This window comes from Propithecus coquereli, unplaced genomic scaffold, assembly GCF_000956105.1.
Source record: "Propithecus coquereli isolate 6110/MARCELLA unplaced genomic scaffold, Pcoq_1.0 Scaffold215, whole genome shotgun sequence".
Lineage (NCBI taxonomy): Eukaryota > Metazoa > Chordata > Mammalia > Primates > Indriidae > Propithecus > Propithecus coquereli.
Genome location: NW_012146634.1, coordinates 2,558,550 through 2,578,750, shown reverse-complemented (window position 1 = coordinate 2,578,750; position 20,201 = coordinate 2,558,550). Strand labels below are relative to the sequence as shown.

The 20,201-nt window shown below is 39.6% G+C and overlaps 2 protein-coding genes across 2 annotated transcripts in view; both read left to right on the top strand.

The window, feature by feature from the left end:
• Window positions 1-7,842, top strand: part of DENND2C (DENN/MADD domain containing 2C) — a 34,309-nt gene extending 26,467 nt beyond the window's left edge. The window contains 4 exon segments of the mRNA XM_012644609.1: window positions 10-137; window positions 5,004-5,240; window positions 5,487-5,573; window positions 7,811-7,842. Coding sequence (XP_012500063.1) covers window positions 10-137; window positions 5,004-5,240; window positions 5,487-5,573; window positions 7,811-7,842 — 484 coding nt within the window.
• A 2,736-nt stretch (window positions 7,843-10,578) lies between these two features.
• LOC105810577 (pre-mRNA-splicing factor SPF27) lies at window positions 10,579-19,521 on the top strand. The gene is made up of 6 exons (XM_012644593.1): window positions 10,579-10,706; window positions 10,814-10,906; window positions 15,002-15,072; window positions 15,643-15,804; window positions 18,561-18,611; window positions 19,437-19,521. The coding sequence occupies exons 1-6, from the start codon at window positions 10,614-10,616 to the stop codon at window positions 19,519-19,521; spliced, it is 555 nt and encodes a 184-aa protein (XP_012500047.1). The 5' UTR covers window positions 10,579-10,613.
• Window positions 19,522-20,201: the final 680 nt, after the last annotated feature.

Below are 20,201 nucleotides of genomic sequence, written 5' to 3'. Positions count from 1 at the left end.
CTCATACAGAATCTCAATTTTTTTTCTTAAGGTATCTGATGAGGATGAAATTTTACCACCTAAACTACAAGCTGCCCTAGTGCAGATTTTGGAAGAACGAAATGAAATCTTGGATCAGGAGAAGAATTTTTCGCAAGGTATGAGACAAGTGAGCCAAAGACTTAAGGTTAAGGCAGTAAAAACTTACTGAATGCCCAGCACTCTGTTGAAGGATATACGAAAGTAGTATTAGGCTGCCTGTACCTTGAAAATCTTCTAATCAGCTTCCTTGCTGATCCTCAGTGTGTCAGGTGCCCTACTATTTCAGGACCTTTGCACTTGCTCAGTTACATTTACAGAATGCTATTCCCCCAGATAGCCACGTGACTCCTGCCCTTTCTTCCTGTAGGTCCATGCTCAAATGTTGCTTTCTTGCTGAGGCCTTTCCTGATGTCCTGTTTAAAACTGTACCTATTCCCCTAGCACTCCCTATCTGTCCTCTTCCCCTTGACCTATTTTTCTCCATGGCTTTTATCCCCATCTCATGCTAGAATGTAAGTTCCATAAGAGCAGTGACTTTGTTTTGTTCTCTGTCTCCGATAGTTTAAACAGTATTCAGTAAGTAGGTACTCAGTAAGTATCATTGCATAAATGGGCGAATATTTATTGGTTGCTTACACTGTATCAAGCATTATGTTAAGCCTTTGCATATATTAATATTTGATTTCATCCTTGTAATATCCTTATGAAGCAGGTGTTATAATTTAATTACCATTTTACGTATGAGAAAACTAAAGCTATTTACTGATGGGGAACATTAGCGAAGGAGCAGATTTAGAGGAGTAATAAAATGCTTAGTTTTGGATATTAAGTTTGAAATACCTATTGGACGTCTAATACCTAGCAGACATCCAACTAGAGATGCGTTTTGTTTGTTTGTTTGAGACTCGTGACACTCTGCACTCTGTCACCCAGGTGGAGTGCAGTGGCATCATCATAGCTCACTGAAACCTCAAACTCCTGGGTTCAAGCAGTCCTCTTACCTCAACCTCCCCAGTAGCTGGGACTACAGGCACACACCACCATGCCTGGATGATCGTTTCTGTTTTTAGTAGAAATGGAGTCTCACTCTTGCTCAGGCTGGCCTCGAACTCCTGACCTCAAGCAATCCTCCACCTTGGCCTCCCAGAGTTCTAGGATTACAGGCATAAGCCACTGAGCCCCAACTAGAGATGTTAAGTAGGCATTTATATATATCAGTTTGGGATTCAGGGGACAGATTTGAGCTAAAGACATACATTTAGAAATTGCTATTTTAAAGCTGTGGGACCAGATGAGATGACCCCATAGGGTGAGTGTAGTTAGAAAATAACAAAGGCTTAAGGATTGATTCCTTGGGAATGGTGTGGTTAGATTTCCAGCATTTGGAGGTTGGGAAGAAAAGAATTATCCTGCAAAGGAGACTAAACAGAGCAGCTAGTAAAGTAGGAGAAAAACTAGGAAAGTGTGTATGTAAAAAACCAGGAGTGTGACATTGCAGAAGCTGAGTGAAGAAGTGTGTCACAAAGGAAAGAGTAAACAATTATGCTTAAGGCTGCAAAGAGATCAGGTAAGATGAGGACTGAGAATTGACCAGTGGATTTGACAATAGAAAAGGCTCTGGAGACCTTGATAACAGTAGATTCACTGGCATGGTGGGAAGAAAGTGAGATTGGAGAGGGTTCAAGGAGAATCAGAATGCCATTCAGCTGATCATAAAATTTAATTGGATGTACAAAGGGCCGAGAATAGCGAAGACACACTTGAAAAAGAACAAGATTGGAGGGCTTGCATTACTAGACATCTAGATTTATTGTAATGTCATAGTAATTAAGATAGTTTGGTTTTGTTGCAGAAATAGAGCAATGGAAAGAATAGAGAGTACACATGCATAAGGAAACTTGATTTGTGTCAGTGCCAGCATTTGCCTATCAGTGGAGAAAGAATGAACCATTCAATAAATGATACTAGGACAATTGGTCTTCCGTACAAAAAGAAATTAATATGGTTATATACCTCACACTATACACAAAATTAATTCCAGTGAATATAAAGACTTAAATGTTAAAAGCAAAGCTTTTAAAAATGTTTTTAAAAGAATAGAAGAAAATATTTTTATGTCCTTAAAACAATGATAAAGTTCTTTAAAATATGGCACAAAGACCAGAGACCATAAAGAAAAAGATCAATTAACTATGTTAAATCTTTAAAATTTCTTTTCATCAAGGGACACCATGGAAAAGAAAAAAACAAGTTACAAACTAGGTGAAGACATTTTCAGCAAATAACAAAGGAATAGGGTCTAGAATTTGTTTTTAAAAAGACTCCTACAAATCAATAAGAAAAAGATAATCCAACAGAAAAATGGGGAAACAATAGGAGCAAACATTCATAGAAAAAACATGAAAGGCTCATAAACATATGAAGAAATGTGCAATCTCCTCAAAATCAAGGAAATGCAATACCATTTTTTATACTCACCATATTGGTAAAAAATAAAAGTCTGACAATATCAAGTATTGGTGAGAATGTGTAAATTAGTTAAAGTACTTTGGAAAAACAAGTTGGCAGTATCTAGTAAAGTAAAAGGTATACCTATGCTACAACCCAGCAATTCGGTTTTTAGATATATACCCTAGACTAAATCTCTTGCACAAGACCACTAGGAAACAAGTACAGTAATTTTCATGGCGGCATTGTAGGTGATAGCAAAAACTAAAAACAACCAAAATATCCATTGATAGACTAAGGCATTAAAAATGAATCTTAAAAACACATATTGAATAAAACAAGAAGTTGCACAAGAATGTAGTGTTTTTAATAATGTTGAAAGACATATAAACCCTAACAATATATTGTTGGAGTTGCATATGTATATAGTGAAACTATCATGTAAAGCAAGGGAATGATAAATAGAAAATTCTAAAGTATGGTCACCCTCTATTGGAGAGTAGGAGAATATTGTTGAGAGGGGGTTGTACGGGGAGCTGCAGAGATACTAGTAACGTTCCGTTTGTAAGCTTTGTTTGCAGTGGGTACTTGGGTATCCATTTCACTGTTGACCTTATGAAATATTCATACATGTAAAAGAATATATGAAGTATATACATTAAAATAGAATAAAAGAGAAGTTATAGAAAAACATAATTTTAAAAAGAAAGAGAATTAGATGTAAGAAAGTAGGTACAACAGGTATAGACAGCTTTTCCAAGAAATCTTGCTACAAAATGGAGGAGAAATGGGGCAGTAACTGGAAGGGATGGGAGAGCAAGGCAAAAGTGTTAAAGATAAATGCGGTGATGGACCATGGATTCTCAACTGCAGAAGGAAAGAGATGAGAAGGAAGTCTGTTATATAAAATATAACAAAAACCTGGATTAGAATCAAAAGGTAATACAGGAAGAGACCTTGGAAATCTCCTTATCAGCCCCCCTCACTACACGGATATGGATAGACCAAGAGAGGTAAAGTGAGCTACCCACTATTAGGTAGCTGCTTTATGGTAGAACTCCAATTAAACCTAGGTCCCTGATTCCCAGTCCTGAGTAGAGCCCATGGAAAAGAGCAAGATACAATGTTAAAGGAAAAAAAAAAGACTATTTGGATATGGAAGAAGAAGGAGTCTAAGCTGAATCTGAGGTTTAAGCCTGGGACCTGAAAGACAATATAGTAGTATATTATAGGAATTAAGAATCACCTGATTTGGGAGTCCAGCATCTCCACTTACTAGATGGGATGACCCTGGAGAATTTCTTTAATAATCTAGAGCCTCAGTTTCGTCTGTAAAAGAGAAATAATAATACCTACCTCATTGGATTATTATGTTTGTTAAAGCACTTAATACAGTATCTGACATATCTTAAGCACTCAATAAACTATTATTTTTTATAGAATAATCAGGTACAATATGAATGGGAAAGTTGGTTGGGCACAGTGGATCATGCCTGAAATCCCAGGACTTTGGGAGACCGAGGCAGGAGAATTGCTTGAGGCCAGGAGTTCGAGACCAGCCTGGGCAATATAGCGAGACCCATGTCTCTACAAAAAATAAAATTAGCCAGATGTGGTGATATGCGCCTGTAGTCCTAGCTGCTTGGGAGGCTGAGGTGGGAGGATCACTTGAGACCAGGAGTTTGAGGCTGCAGTGAGCTATGATTGCACCACTACTCTCCAGCCTGGGTGACAGAGTGAGACCCTGTCTCCAAAAACGTAAGTTGAGAGGGAAACTGATTTCATGGGGAAATATAATGAATTTGATTTTAGGCACATATTACTTAATTTATTCATAGTCTACAAAGTTCCAAAAAGGAACTGATAAAATGACTTTTAGACAAATGGAATTTCTCTGCTGATGGAGTGCCAAATGATGATCTCCCATAGATGGGCTGAAAATTTAGAAGGTGAAATATCAAGACTGCAGACCTAAGGTTGGGAATTATCATCTTATTCAGCTCTATCTCTGTGCCAGTTAGCTCTTAAAGGAAGGAAATGTTGAAGAGAAGTTATCTGCAGTCCCTGCTCAGGAAAAGGAAGAAACGGCAAGAAAAAAACAAACACTTGGTCATAAAGGCAAGAAAGGAAACAGGAGAGCATTAAATTGTGGGGAACAAGAGAAATGAGAAGGCAGTCAGCACAAATGCAGCATAGAGTTTAAAGAGGAATAAAAATAGAAGAGCAGATTAAATTTGGCTGGTTCTCACCAGTGGCTTTGAAAGAGCAGTTACAGTGAAATCACAGATGTGCAAGCCAGGCTACAAGATATACTAAGAGCATGTGTGGGAAGAAAGGTAAGGATATAAGCCATTAACTTTTTGCAGGTCATGGAGAAAGAAAGCTAAGAATGAGCATGCCTGGATTTATTCTCAGTCCTTCAATCTATGATTTCTTAGGCATGACTTCTATAAGCAGAGCTGGTATTCCCCGATACACAAAACTTAGGGGATTTTTTTTCTTTTCTTTCTCTTTTTTCTTTCATTTTGCAGCAGATGTGACACTCAACTCACTGGTGTCTGAAGCATTTGTCAGGTTTTTTGTGGAGCTGGTGGGACATTATTCTTTGAATATGACCGTCACTGAGCGTGGGGAGCGTGTATTCCAAAGAGAGCCATTCCGTAAGTCCCACACCTCCCGCAGTGTACGCCATTTCCTAAACCTCTTCATGGAGACTCAGATGTTTGCAGGATTCATCCAGGACCGAGAGCTTCGGAAAAGTGGGGTTAAAGGTCAGTTTCCATCATAAAGTTCTCCCTCTCTGTTTAGTGAGTACTCGACAGGTTTGAATATAATATAAACAAAAAATAGTGCAAAGCTAAAACGCTCAAAATCTAAGTTGTATATTATGAGAATTACTTATTTTGTAACATTGTTTTATCCATGGAATAATACATTAGTAATGACCACAGAGTTTTATTTAGCTAATTTCCAGTCTTGAGTATTGGACAGTTTCACCAACATGAGTTTCCTCATAGGTTTGTTTGAGGTCCGGGCCCTCCAGTATTTGGAAACAATTCCTGAGTCTGAGCCCAGTGGAGTGAATAGAATTTTGCGGAGTCTTGGTAAGTTGCTGTGTTTTCCTTTTAGATAAATGTGGCTGAGAAAGGCTTGCAATAGTGGGCCTCATCACAAAGGCTTTATAATCAAATCAGCAATAGAAAATCACGTGAAATAGACTGACCAGAAGCCATGACCCTAGTTCCAAAGTGTTTTAAAGAAAGGTTTTGGTTTTGCTTTGTTTTGTTTTATTTTGTTGAGACTGAGTCTTGCTCTGTCATCCGAGTGGACTATAGTGGCATCATTGTAGCTCACTGCGACCTCAAACTCCTGGGCTCAAGCGATCTCCTGCCTCAGCCTCCTGAGTAGCTGGGACTACAGGCTCATACGATGATGCTTGGCTAATTTTTCTATTGTTAGTAGAGACAGGGTCTCACTTGTGCTCAGGCTGGTCTTGAACTCCTGAGCTCAAGCAATCCTCCCACCTTGGCCTCCCAGAGTGCTAGAATTGCAGGTGTGAGTCACTGTGCCCAGCCAGAAAAGTCTTTTTCTCAAAGGTTGGGATTCTCCATCAGAGTGATCTATGGGGCTGTTTCCCTCAGATGAAGCTCCCTGAACTATCCTTCATGATAGGTTTGCATATCATGATTATCAATATTTTCTAGGTCAGGTCACATTCCTTGAACACATTCCTTACAAATTCCTATAAAAACTGTGGTCCTTTTTCCCAGAAAAATGTACTTACAACATACAAATAAATTTTTCATATAATTTTAGGGTGTTCATGAATCCCATGAAACTGATCCTTAGAACTCCAGATTAAAAACACCTGGTTTAGGCCGGGCGCGGTGGCTCACGCCTGTAATCCTAGCCCTCTGGGAGGCCGAGGTGGGCGGATTGTTTTTTTGGTTTTTTTTTTGAGACAGAGTCTCACTCTGTTGCCCTGGCTAGAGTGAGTGCCGTGGCGTCATCCTAGCTCACAGCAACCTCAAACTCCTGGGCTCAAGTGATCTCCTGCCTCAGCCTCCTGAGTAGCTGGGACTACAGGCTCAAACCATGATGCTTGGCTAATTTTTTTATTTTTAGTAGAGACAGGGTCTCACTTGTGCTCAGGCTGGTCTTGAACTCCTGAGCTCAAGCAATCCTCCCACCTTGGCCTCCCAGAGTGCTAGAATTACAGGTGTGAGTCACTGTGCCCAGCCAGAAAAGTCTTTTTCTCAACGGTTGGGATTCTCCATCAGAGTGATCTATGGGGCTGTTTCCCTCAGATGAAGCTCCCCGAACTATCCTTCACGATATGTTTGCATATCATGATTATCAATATTTTCTAGGTCAGGTCACATTCCTTGAACACATTCCTTACAAATTCCTGTAAAAACTGTGGTCCTTTTTCCCAGAAAAATGTACTTACAGCATACAAATAAATTTTGCATATAATTTTAGGGTGTTCATGAATCCCATGAAACCGATCCTTTGAACTCCAGATTAAAAACACCTGGTTTAGGCCGGGCGCAGTGGCTCATGCCTGTAATCCTAGCTCTCTGGGAGGCCGAGGCAGGAGGATTGCTTGAGCCCAGGAGTTTGAGGTTGCTGTGAGCTAGGATGACGCCACGGCACTCTAGCCCAGGCAACACAGTGAGACTCTGTCTCAAAAAAAAAAAAAAACACCTGGTTTAGAGGGAGTCTGAAGCAAAAGAGGATGTCCTACGAGTCTCTAACTTTGCACTTCATACAGAAACACAGTTGTTTATGATTTTTCAATTGTAGTTAATTATCCAATATGATATAAGAGAACAGTGGTGTGGCTAGCCCAAAACAATAAAGAACCTATATTCTATGGTATTTATATTGGTCTTTGAAATATATGCCCCCTAATTAGGCCCTGTCCTTCACTAGCTGAGAGACCATGGACAAATTATACCTTAGGCTGTTATTTCATCTTTATAACACAGGATTGGATCAGTGGTTCTCAGCTCTGACTATATATTGTAATCTCTGGGGAGCTTAAAAAAATTTTTCCCTGGGCTTGAGGAAATCGCTGAGGAGCAAGCCAGGTGATTTTAACCTACATCCAGGGTTGAAACCCACTAGATTACATGATGTCTGAGTTCTTTTCTACCTCTACAATTAGACACTCGGGGCAGGGTGGAGTGGGGGAGGTGATTAAACACATCAACTGACAGCTTGAGATGTCAGCTTAACTTTTGGGCTGTTCTGAATAACTGGGCTGTTGATCGCTTGACTCAAATCTACAGTAAATAAAAATGAATTGGGAGTTCACTCTACCTTTTTCTCCCTTTAGGAAGTAAAATGAAATTTCTGCAGAAGAAATGAAATCTTTGATTGACTGTCCTCATCCTAATTAGAAAAGAAAGTGCCAAAGAAAATATTTTTCTGAGCGTCAGGATACCCTGAAGTATTCTACAAAATTCTTGAAATTTCAAAAGGTCGAAGAGCAAGTCAGGCTGTTGGAGGAGGATTCTCCTGTTGCTGCTGTAGTAATCCCTGGAAAATTGTTGGGAGTAGTCTGGAACCAATGCTCTCTTTACTCTGCCTCCAATTTTTTTATAGTGGTCTTTTCTATTTGATTCTTGAGCTCATTCTTTGTGTTTTGTGCTTAGTGTGTGAAGGCAGTTGTCTTTTACAAGAGAAAGGCTAGTTGGTGTTGCATTTAAGAAACAGCTCAAAGATGAGATAATGAGAGAAATGCTGAGTTTAAGGTACTGGAGAGGCACTATATAGAAGTGGAGAACACTAGCCTTACACACGTAATTCTCATCACTGAAATATAATGGCAGCTTTAAACCCATGGGCTGCTTGACCTGGGCTAAGGAATATACTCATCAATCTATTTCCATTTTTTTGTCTAATATTCTATCTAGGGGAATCTCACTTATGGAAGTCCTACTTGTTAACACTGTTATTAAGTACCTTATAAAAGTAGACATCTTGCAGCTTCTCCTTCACATCGTATGGCACTCAAGTAGCTTGTCCCTCACATGTCAACATTAAACTTTGTGGAATTATAGCTAACAGGATAATGTCCTTTCAAGGGCATGGGAACTACATTTTTTTTTTTTTTTTTAGTGTCCACCATGTACCATACACTTTGGTACATGTATGTGTATCATCTTATTCAATCCTTAAATCAACTTTATGAGGCAGATATTTGCATCTCCATTTTACTAATGAAGAAACTGGAATTCAAAGAGGTTAAATAACTTGCCCATAGTTGTACAACAGAGACAGAACTGAAGCCAGGACTTTTCTTTTATGAACACAAATAAAGTTCCTCCTACAGATGGAGGAAATTTGATCTCTGTAGAATTACAGCTATTTAAAAATTTTTCTATTAAGTATACCAGAACCCTTTTCAGCTCTGAGGATAAGGGACTCTAAACTATAGGTGCCTAGATAAGACTTTTTATTCCCCTAGAATTGTTGGACTTTTTGCTCTAATTAAATTGAACTCAGAATATGAAAATTTCCTGAGCATACACAGCTTAAGAACCCAGATCCTTAATATCTAAAGTAGTAGTAGTGATTGGAAAGAAGAATTTGTCAGTGATGGTATAATTTTCATTGATGAATGTTATAGCAAATATGTTTGTTTTCCTCTCCTTCTGCTGATGGTTTTAACTGGCATAGAAAATATTTATTCAAACTTACAAAACATTGTAAATTGTATTGTGATGCAATTTATTGATTTGTACAGTATTGTCATTACAACCCTTTCAGGTATGCATGAATCTGAAGCAGACACCATTTAACACTGGTGCTGTGTAATATAATTCCTACAGATGTGGGTCCAGGGACTAGAACCGAGCCTATGTCTTTTTTTAAATGTTGATTAAGCAGCTTATCCCAGTGAGACTCCTATCAGACATTTCGCCATTTGCTCTCATCTTACCCTGCAACCCTGAGGGAACAATTAATAATTAGGTGTTTATTAAATGGGGGTAGGAGGGTTTACTGTGGTGGATCCCGGCTATCCCTCTGTGAGGAGACCTTTGCTTTAGGGATGGGAGTCTTACTTTACTACAATCTGAAGCTGCATCCTTTCCTTGGGTCTATTGTGTTTTGTTTTTGTAAAGTATTATTAATTCTGGACGTTTGTAAAAGAATTGCTCGAGATTTGTATAAAATGTTGTTTACAGAGCTTTTAATGAATAAACACATAAAAATCCCACAAATCTTTTGGAGAATTCTTAAAATGTAAAGATCTTTTACCTCACTTAATCTAGCTAGCACATTTACCTAATGTTAAATTGGTCTTTGCCTGCTCAGTCAAAGATAGGCTGTTTTGTTCAGGAGCCTCATAGCAGAGGTGCCCTGGCAGCAGTTTGAGTTGAGGAGCGCTATTACCCTAAGTCCTAAAGGCAAAATGACTGAATTTTATACATGCCGTAAAGGCAAAATAACAGGATTTTTCAATGTTGGGGGTGGTGGACAGTTATTAACCTCGCCTTGGAGGGAGATTAAGGTTCCCTTTGTTACGCAGGCCCTAAAGATTCACAGTTTTACTTGGAGAGTGGCGTCCACTCTTAGAGTCTGTGAAAAAACTGTACCGATCCAATGCAAAGATTTCCAGGGCCCCGAGAGCGAAGGATAGTGGGGCTATGGCAAGGAGAACAGCCTGGCACAAAGGGAGAGAAGTTTAAGACGAGAAAGTGGAAAGGGAATAAACCGGGAAACCAGCTTCTCTTTCCCCGCCAAATCCTGCAGCTAGTTCCCTGCAAAAGTTCCAAAGAGTCTCCCCTCCAGATACCAACGTTCTGGAGGAAACGAAAAGTTCCAAATCCACCAAATCGCCGCCACTCGCAGGCAAAAAAAAAAAAAAAAAATCGGCAAGCCGAGGACAGGAATTTGGGGTCCTCAGCAAACGCTGGAAATACAGGATGTGACGTCACGTCACGTCTGCCCGAAACAAAAATAGCCCGGCAATTTCTAGCTGCCGGGCACATACGCCTTCAGAATCAGCAACTGGGCATGCGTCAACATCAGTGCGCAAGCGTCGTGCATTACATCGATGTTGAACGCAGGCGCGGTTAAATAGGACTGAGCCTGCGCAAACAGAGAACGCGAGCGGTGCTAAGCTCTTTGTGATGGCGGGCACGGGCTTGGTGGCTGGAGAAGTTGTGGTGGACGCGCTGCCGTATTTTGATCAAGGTTACGAAGCGCCTGGTGTGAGGGAAGCGGTGAGTGCAGGGTGTTTGTGCGGGTGACTCAGCGCTCGCTGGCCTAGGACTGAAAGAAGCACTTAGCAATTTGCCGCTTCTCTTCTGACCCTTGTTCTCGTTCTTAGGCTGCGGCGCTGGTGGAGGAGGAAACCCGCAGGTATCGACCAACTAAAAACTACCTGAGCTACCTGACAGCCCCAGATTATTCTGCTTTTGAAGTAAGTGTGATGTCTTGAGCCCGGGTATGAACGAGGATTCCCGTGAACTTTTATTTTGGATTGAGAGCTTTAGTTACGTAAAAGTGAATTTTAAATTCCAGCTTTAACCGCTGTTTGCTTAGATGTTACTTACCTGTAACAGATAAGATAGGTAAGCTTTCTCTGGGATTCTTTTTCGGAGACCTATAAAGGGACTTTGAAGCTCCGCGAACTCTCTAACAATGCAAAAAATTTATGTGTACAGTTTTTTGAGATACGGTCCATTGGTAAATGGTCACAGGAATTTTCTACTCTCAGGTCTACCTTACAGCAAATGATGTAGGGTTTTATGATATGCGTAAGCCCAGTTACTGAAGAGCGGCCCTTGTATCAAAGCGTGGATATTTACTAAATGCGTGTAAAGACTGAATGGACAGACCATATCTAAATATATACTATTTTAAATGTTTAACCTAGAAATGCACCCAAGATACTAGTTTGGTCTAATTAGCTCAATGAAATGTAAAATATCATTTCTAAATTATTGGATTCAGGCTGGGTGTTGTGGCTCACACCTGTAATCCTAGCACTTTGGGAGGCCAAGGTGCTAGGATCACTTGAGGTCAGGAATTCAAGACCAGCCTGTGCAATGTAGGAAGACCACCCACTATACAAAAAATTAAAAAATTAACCAGGCCTGGTGGCCCAGGCCTATAGTCCTAGGTACTTTGGGGCGAGGGTACTAAGGCAGGAGGATCGCTTGAACCCAGCCTGGGCAACATAGCAAGATCCTGTCTCTTGAAAATATGTATTATTTGGCCGGGCATGGTGGCTCAAGCCTGTAATCCTATCACTCTGGGAGGCTAAGGCAGGAGGATTGTAGTGGTATACATCTATAGCCCCAGCTTCTCAGGAGGCTGAGGCAGGAAGATCACTGGAGCCCAGGAGTTTGAGGTTGCAGTGAGCTATGATGACACCACTACACACAAGCCTGAGCGAGACCCTATCTCAAAATAAATAAATAAATTATTGGATTCAGGCATTTCAGGATGTACATATTAGGGGTTTCCCCCCATTTTGTGTAATCATCTATTTATGAAAGGATTATGTTATTAAAAGGCCCTGTTTATATTGAAGTAACATGGAAAAAATGTTGGCTAAGTTTTAAGTAGAAGAATGTTGTTTTCCTACACTTTTTCTAAATGTTGGTACTTAATTGTAGATGTTAACCATGTTAAGAACTAAGTACAGGCAGGCACAATGGCTCATGCCTATAATCCCAGCACTTTGGGAGGCCGAGGTGGAGGATCGCTTAAGGCCAGGATTTCGAGACCAGTCTGGGCAACATATGGAGAGTCCTGTGTCCACAAAAAAGTTTAAAAATTAGTCAGGCATAGTGGTGCACACCTATAGTCCCAGCTACTTGGGAGGCTGAGGTAGAAGGATCCCTAGAGCCTAGGAGTTTGAGGCTACGGTGAACTACTTTCGTGCCGCTGCATTCCAGCAAGCAGCAGAGCAAGACTGCATCTCTAATTAATTAATTAAACGATATAACTGTATGTTTATTATCCCCATTTTGTTAGGTGGGGAAACTTGTGGCTTGGAGAGGCTAATCGACCAAGACCTTAACCACCCTTCACACTGCGTTTGAAACTATTCTTCCATTAATTCATTTAACAACTATTTATGAAGGTCTTTTCTATGCTGGATATTAGAGCTAGGCAGGGTCCATACTTTCACGTTCATTCTAGAGTGTTGAGACAGACAAATCAGAAAATATCAGATTATTGGTAAATGCTATAATGCTATAGAGAGAATTAAAGTGGTGATGTGGTGGAGTGACTGGGGACTACTCTAGATTGGGTGGTTGAGAGATAACGCTGCTTCATGAGCAGGGAAGTTTTTTTGTTTTCTTCATTGCCTAGAACAGTGCTTGGCACACAGTAGGCACCCAAATATTTAATGAATGCTTACCATGTGCCCAATTTACCTGGAGTTTTTCTTGGCTTAGCTCCATGAACGCTGGCTTGGCCTATGTTACATACTCAAGACTACTTACACTGCTTTGTTTTTTTTGTTTTTTTTTTTTTCGAGCTAGGGTCTTGTTTTGATGCCCAGGCTGGAGTGCAGTGGCATGATCATAGCTCACAGCAACCTCAAACTCCTTGGCTTAAACAGTCTCCCCTGCCTCAGCCTCCTGAGTAGCTGGGACTATAGGTACACACCACCATGCCCAGGTAGGTTTTTTTTTTGTATGGATGAGGTCTTGATATTGCCCAGGCATATACTTCATTTTTGTAGTTTCTCTTACCTAATTCTTAGTTATTACTCCTTGTTTGTCATTGTGCAGAACCTTCTAGCTAGAATGCCCTGGGTTTCTGTAGGAAACTAGATAACCACATTTTCTTAGAGTTGTGTATAATTCAGCAGTAGCCCCAAAAAAGACTTTCTCCAAGAAGAAGTGCTTAATGCAAAACTTTTAAACATGAATGGGGCTTCTGGAATGCCTTTTTTTCTTTTTTTGCAAACTCTTTAGTCTAATTGTTAGGATAGTTAAAGCCCTCAGAAAATTGAAATTATAGCCAGGCGCAGTGGCTCGTGCCTGTAATCCTAGCACTCTGGGAGACCGAGGCGGGCGGATCGTTTGAGCTCAGGAGTTTGAGACCAGCCTGAGCAAGAGCGAGACCCTGTCTCTACTAAAAATAAAAAGAAATTGGCTGGACAACTAAAAATATATAGAAAAAATTAGCCGGGCATGGTGGTGCATGCCTGTATTCCCAGCTACTTGGGAGGCTGAGGCAGGAGGCTTGCTTGAGCCCAGGAGTTTGAGGTTGCTTTGAGCTAGGCTGATGCCATGGCACTCTAGCCCAGGCAACAGAGTGAGACTCTGTCTCAAAAAAAATAAAATAAAAAGAAAATTGAAATTACATGGGATAACTGAAGTATTACTATAAATGAATATTTTACTCAAGCAGTTGTTTATATCAATACTTAGGGTAGGAAAGGTGCAGAACAGAAATGGGATACGATATTGACCAAAACATCGAACCTAAAGAGGCACAGCTTGAAAACAGTGAAATTGCTAGAGCAGATAGCAGAACTGGTTACTTTTGCCCCTTCCCCTCTTCTCCATTCCTTGCAAAGAGCAAAGTGTAAAAACAGCCACCAGGACCAAAAAGAAAGTGTAAGTTTAGGCTCATAGACCTAAAGCAAATCATTTTGTTAAAGTCTTCTTTCCCCATAACCACTGAGTACTTAGATCCATGGTTCTCAACACTGACTTCACTTTGTAATCAACTGGTGAGTTAAAAACAAAAATTAAAATCATGTCCAGGCTCTACCTCAGGACCAATTAAATAGGAGTGTTGGAGAGGAGTGCGATGTGGCTGGGACTAGAATTGTTTCCAAAGCTCTCCGTCTTAGTTTGGGTTTTTTGTTGTTGTTGCTATAACTGAATACCTGAGTCTGGGTAATTTATAAAGAAAAGAAACTTACGTATTAAACAGTTCTGGAGGCTGGGCAGTGCAAGGTCATGGAGCCACATCTCATGAGGGCCTTCTTGCTGGGGAGGGCTCTCTACAGAGTCCCAAGGCAGCACAAGGCATCACAGGGAGAGGTGGGAGCACACAGGAGAGAGCCAAACTGGCTTTTATGACAGACCCATTCCCATGATAACCCATTCATCCATTCATGATGGTTCTGCCTCATTGCCTCTTAAAGGCCCCACCTCTTAATACTGTTATGTTGGAGAATAAATTTCAACGTGAGTTTCAGAAGGCACAATATTCAAACCATAGCGCTCACCAACTGATTCCTATGTGCTGTTGGGATTGAAAACCACTGATTTAAGATTAATCCTTTTTTCTGCGGGCTTTATATATACTGCCTTTTGTGCCTGAGTATGGAATATGGAAGTAAAATGGGGAGGTGGGGGGTGGGGAGTTCTTCTCCAGATCCTAGCAGCGTTTAACCCAGAGAAGAATTAAGGGAAGGGACATGATCCATTATGATGAGTACTATAAAGAATAAATAGGCTAAATCCATTATTCAGTGATTGTTAATTTCAGTTTGTCAGTATGATCTTGGAAATAAGTCTTCCTTTTATTTATACATCAGACTGACATAATGAGAAATGAATTTGAAAGACTGGCTGCTCGACAACCAATTGAATTGCTCAGTATGAAACGGTAAGAGTATTAAAATTGAAATTAAAATTTAGTTTTATGGAGAATGTATTTGCTGGCCATGTTGGTAGTATTGAAAGACTGGGTAGTATGGAGAGAGAGAACGGAGTGTGGGGTCTAAATGCGAAGAATTATTATATCCCTTCCCATTTTTTTCTCTACAGGGGGCCTGGCTACATTAGTGGAGGGTGGGTGTGGGTGTTTTACAAAAAGGGTAGCCAAATTTCTTATATCCTACTTCTTTCCTTTAATATATGTTAATATTATTAGATATTCTTCAGTAACATCATGTAATAGCTAATGTAACTATCCTTTATGTGAACATAATATAGCTTATTTAACCAGTTCACATTGAAGTGAACAGTTCTTTGTTAGTATATATAATAGTGCTAAATCTTGTTTGTAAATTGATTCTTAGGGTATATAGGTTTTTTATTATTGCAAGGTTTGCATCGCATCTTCAGTCTTCTGTGATTTTTACAATGTGCGTAGACCCATGGGGCATTCTGTTGGGAGGAGGTATAAAGACTTGGCAGTATATATGGTTTTATTTATTTTGTTGTTTAATTTCAGATATGAGCTTCCAGCTCCTTCCTCAGGTCAGAAAAATGACATTACTGCATGGCAAGAATGTGTAAACAATTCTATGGCCCAGTTAGAGCATCAAGCAGTTCGAATTGAGAATCTGGAACTAATGTCACAGCATGGATGTAATGCCTGGAAAGTATATAATGAGTAAGAAGCTTTTTTTCTTTTGGTAAAACCCATCCCATTCAAAAATTTAGTATTTTTTAAAAGTTTGGGAGGTAGGGTAGGGGAAATGGGATAAAAATAATATAGCTAGACTTTGGTTTAGGATCATGTCCTAGAACTGCAACTCATAGGAAAAGGCAACTACTTTGAGACCCACCTCAAATTTCGGAGCACTAAGAGGACCTAAACCTAACTGCCACATTTTTTATATAATACTTAACATTCAGAAGTGTAAAGCAGCTTGCTTGAGACTACCCCACTAACCAGTGCTAGACTTGGAACTTGAACTCCATCCTCTGGTTATTTCTGTTTGAGAGCTGAAGCAAGAATGCAAAGCATCTCTTTGTTCAACTTCAGCTGGGGATGTGCATGCCCAGCAACCCAGATTTTTCACTGCTGTGCACATGTCTGTGAATGACTGCAAAATACTATAAGTAGTGATTTTAGGACTACAAATAAATTCGAGTAGACAGATTTATAAATACAGAATCCATCAGTAGTGAGACTCAAAACTATAAATAGAGAATTAACACTGGATTTTGCTGCCAAAATAAGCCACTGATACACTGTTTCTATTTCATGTAACTAGCTTTAGCTTTAATTTTTATTGTCTATCCAGAGTTCATTTTCCTTGTTTGTAAAATTCAGTGCTGGCCTCTTTGAGCCCTGAAGTTTCTTGAGTGTCTATTAACAATTTAAGTGGAAAAGGCCATTGAACCTCATGACTGTATGTAACATTTTTGTTAATTATGTTTTTCTGAAACAACTATATAAAGCAAAACCGCAGAATGATAAATACATTTTCTGAGATCATCAGAATTATGTTTTAAATTTCTGTAGCCACATGACAATCTAGTATGCAAAATCCAGAATTTGGGAAACTGTACAAAACAGGCAACTCACTTGCTTTTGTGAATTTATTGCAAGGGGTAAAAAAGAAGAATGAGATTAGAGTGATTAAGAAATTTAAGAAATTTCTATTAAATGGAAAATGTGTTTCACAAGGTGGAAAAAATGTCTTCCTTGTCCTCCAGAAGCTTTATCTACTTGAGAAGACAAGAAGTTCTATGCCAGGTAACCAGTAGTCCATTTTTGGCAGTGTAGGGGCAAGTACTACATTAGTAGTGACTCCTTCTTCTGAGTGACTATTATTACTATGCACATCTCTTGTTTTCCAGTTACTCGCAGAGTATTCTATAGTGTTAATCATTCCCCTGAGCATATTTTGTCTCCTCCAGATCCAATGGGTACTTGTGCAGAGGAGGTATGCTGTATTTTTTATCAAAGTAAATTCAAGAGGAGGATGGGAGAAGGGAGAGGACAACAAATAAACTTTCAGGGAGCAGTAATTTAAAGGAAAGCTTATCAATGGTCAGAGGTCAGGAATAGAACACTAAAAGTAATGGTCCTCAGCATGGAGTGATTGTCAAAGGCAAGGAAAATAGGATGAGCTGAGGGAAAGCTTAGAAAGGCACGGCTGTTCAAAGACTGAATTGTGAGAGAATTGCAGATAGTGCAAGGAAACCTGTCAGTAGAGATAGGAAAATAACTCAGATGAGCAGCAGACAATTGAATCACAAAAGCCAGGAAACTTTAGATCTAGAGCAATAACACAGTAGGGCCAAGTGTGGTTGAAATGGATTCTAAAGGTAATTGATCCACTGCCTTAAGAGGAAATTGGTAGGATATGGAATTATATCTCAATAAAACTTACTTAAATTTTAAAGAGAGATTGAAATCTACTGTCGAATTACTTCTCTAATGATAATAAACACATAGTGCTATGTAATATTGAACTTTCGCCCTGTGCTAGTTAGAGCTGACTTGGACTGGTATCTAAATCTCCAGCCTTCTACAATGGTTTTCTTTTCTTCTCCTCTCTCTAGTTAGCAGGAGACAGGAGGAGATAATGGACAAGATAAATGTAGATACAGAAATATAGAAATAAAAAGGAGTTGAGAAATACAAAAAAAATGGGTGTACTCAGATATATTCCATCTTCTCTGTGAAAAGAAGTCATGACTGTTTAAGAAGTGAAATAAGGGCCAGGTGCGGTGGGTGGCTCATGCCTGTAATCCTAGCACTCTGGGAGGCCGAGGCGGGCAGGTTGTTTGAGCTCAGGAGTTCGAAATCAGCCTGAGCAAGAGTGAGACCCCGTCTCTACTAAAAATAGAAAGAAATTAATCGGCCAGCTAAAAATATGTAGAAAAAATTAGACGGGCATGGTGGTGCGTGCCTGTAGTCCCAGCTCCTCGGGAGGCTGAGGCAGAAGGATCGCTTGAGCCTAGGAGTTTGAGGTTGCTGTGAGCTAGGCTGACGCCACGGCACGCTAGCCCAGGCAAAAGGGTGAGACTCTGTCTCAAAAAAAAAAAAGTGACATAAGTACTCAAAATCAAAATATCAGTAAACAGCTTGGCTCTAGAGTTCAAAAGACCTGAAATAGAGCCTAGCTCAGACACTTAACCTCTGTTATCTTGAACAAGTTATTTCATCTTTCTGTTAGTTTCCCCACATGTGAAATTGGGATAATAAATTACACCTACCTCAGACAATTCCTGTGAGAATTGAATTAGCTAGTATATATGAAGTGCCTAACATAGTAGTTGGCACATTTGGCTCAGTATTTGCTATTTTAGCAGAAAAACTTGACTTTGTATGAACTAGATAGTTAACTTTTACTTGATACTCTTAGATCTGAATGTACCTTAAAATGTAATTTTTCTCTTTTCTTTCTTTAGAAATCTAGTTCATATGATTGAACATGCACAGAAAGAGCTTCAGAAGTTAAGGTAAATTGAAATTGTTTTTTCTATTATTTTAGAATTAAATTTTTGTGTGTGGTTTTTTGTTTTGTTTTGAGAAAGGATCTTACTTTGTTGCCTAGGTTAGAGTACAGTGACATCATCATAGCTCACTGCAACCTCCAACTCCTGGATTAAAGTATCCTCCTGCCTCAGCCTCCCGTGTAGCTGAGACTACTGGCATTTGCCACTGTGCCCATTTTTTTTTTTTTTTTTTTGGTAGAAACGGGGTCTCGCTATATTGCTCAGGCTGATCTTGAACTCCTGGCCTCAAATAATCCTCCCACCTCAACCTCCCAAAGTGCTGGGATTACAGGCATGAGCCACTGCACCCAGCCAAAGTTTAAGTGAACCCTTAATAAATAGAAAATGGGAGGAAAAAGAAACCAGTGAGACTATGGTCATATGAAAGTAAACGATTGATCCACCCTCTCTGTCCAGTGTCTGGCACTGTTTGCTCTACCTGAGTGGAGGAGAAATAGGGGTTTGAGGTCCAAAAAACATCTCTATCAGGCCCTTTGCACTTGTTAAGTCTACATACATAAAAAAGGCCTTCTTAGAAGGAGAAAAAGTTGAAGCGTAACACATATAATCTGATTTTATAAACTAATTTCTACATACACATACAGGAAAGAATCTGGAATGATACCCAACAGCAATTACCAGGAAGAAGGACACATGCATGGGAGGAGGGACTTGATTTGTAATCTGTATCTGTGTGTGTGTTTGATTTTTCATAATGAGCATGTTTTATGAAACTTGTGATTAAAATATAATTAAATGTATTTGAGTAATATACATAATTTTTTACAGAAAACATATTCAAGATTTAAACTGGCAGCGAAAGAACATGCAACTCACAGCTGGATCTAAATTGAGAGAAATGGAGTCAAAGTGAGTATTGATAATTCCGTCAGCTTTCAGATTGCTATTCAAACACTATTCGAATGGGATTCCGCAGGTGTCAAAGAAACGCTGCTTTCTGAATCTGCCCTTCACTGTCTCTGCCCCTTTCTAGGTGTAGGCTTGGAAAACAACGAGAGAGTTACAGACAAGAATGGAACCAATGCTCGATGATCATGGTCTCAGAGTGCCGTTTTTAGTCCTGTATTTCTGGCTCCAAAAATCTTGTAGGAAGGGAGATTCCATACTTTTTCTTTTTTTTTTTTTTCTGACTACAAAGACCCAGGAGAGCCATTTTTACTTGATAATTTGTCCCTCAGTTTTTTCCCCTTTTGTTTATACTTTTTAAAAATATTCTTCTACATATATATACATTTATACAAATCCCTAAATATAACCATGAATTTTGTGTCAGTTCTCTTTTCTTTTTTGCTTTGCCGTTTCCCTCCTCTTCCTTGGTCACCCACATCACTCGTTCCACCCTCCCCTACATACACCCTGCGTTATCAGCCTCTTGTGCATCCCTTCACGTTTTTCTTCAGGTTAATATACTCTTATAAATACGGATGTGTATTTCCTTTTATTTGTCCTAGAGTTTTTTTCAGGGAAAAGGGAAGCCTCCTTGAATTTGTGGATTATGTTTGTCAGTTCTAGAATTTTCTCCACTATTTTTCT

Excerpts from the sequence above, each read along its gene's own strand:
- LOC105810577 (XM_012644593.1), top strand. The coding sequence starts at position 10,614 with ATGGCGGGCACGGGCTTGGTGGCTGGAGAAGTTGTGGTGGACGCGCTG. Across the intron at positions 10,707-10,813 it reads CGCCTGGTGTGAGGGAAGCG|GCTGCGGCGCTGGTGGAGGA; the intron begins GTGAGTGCAGGG and ends TCTCGTTCTTAG. Across the intron at positions 18,612-19,436 it reads AAAGAGCTTCAGAAGTTAAG|AAAACATATTCAAGATTTAA; the intron begins GTAAATTGAAAT and ends AATTTTTTACAG.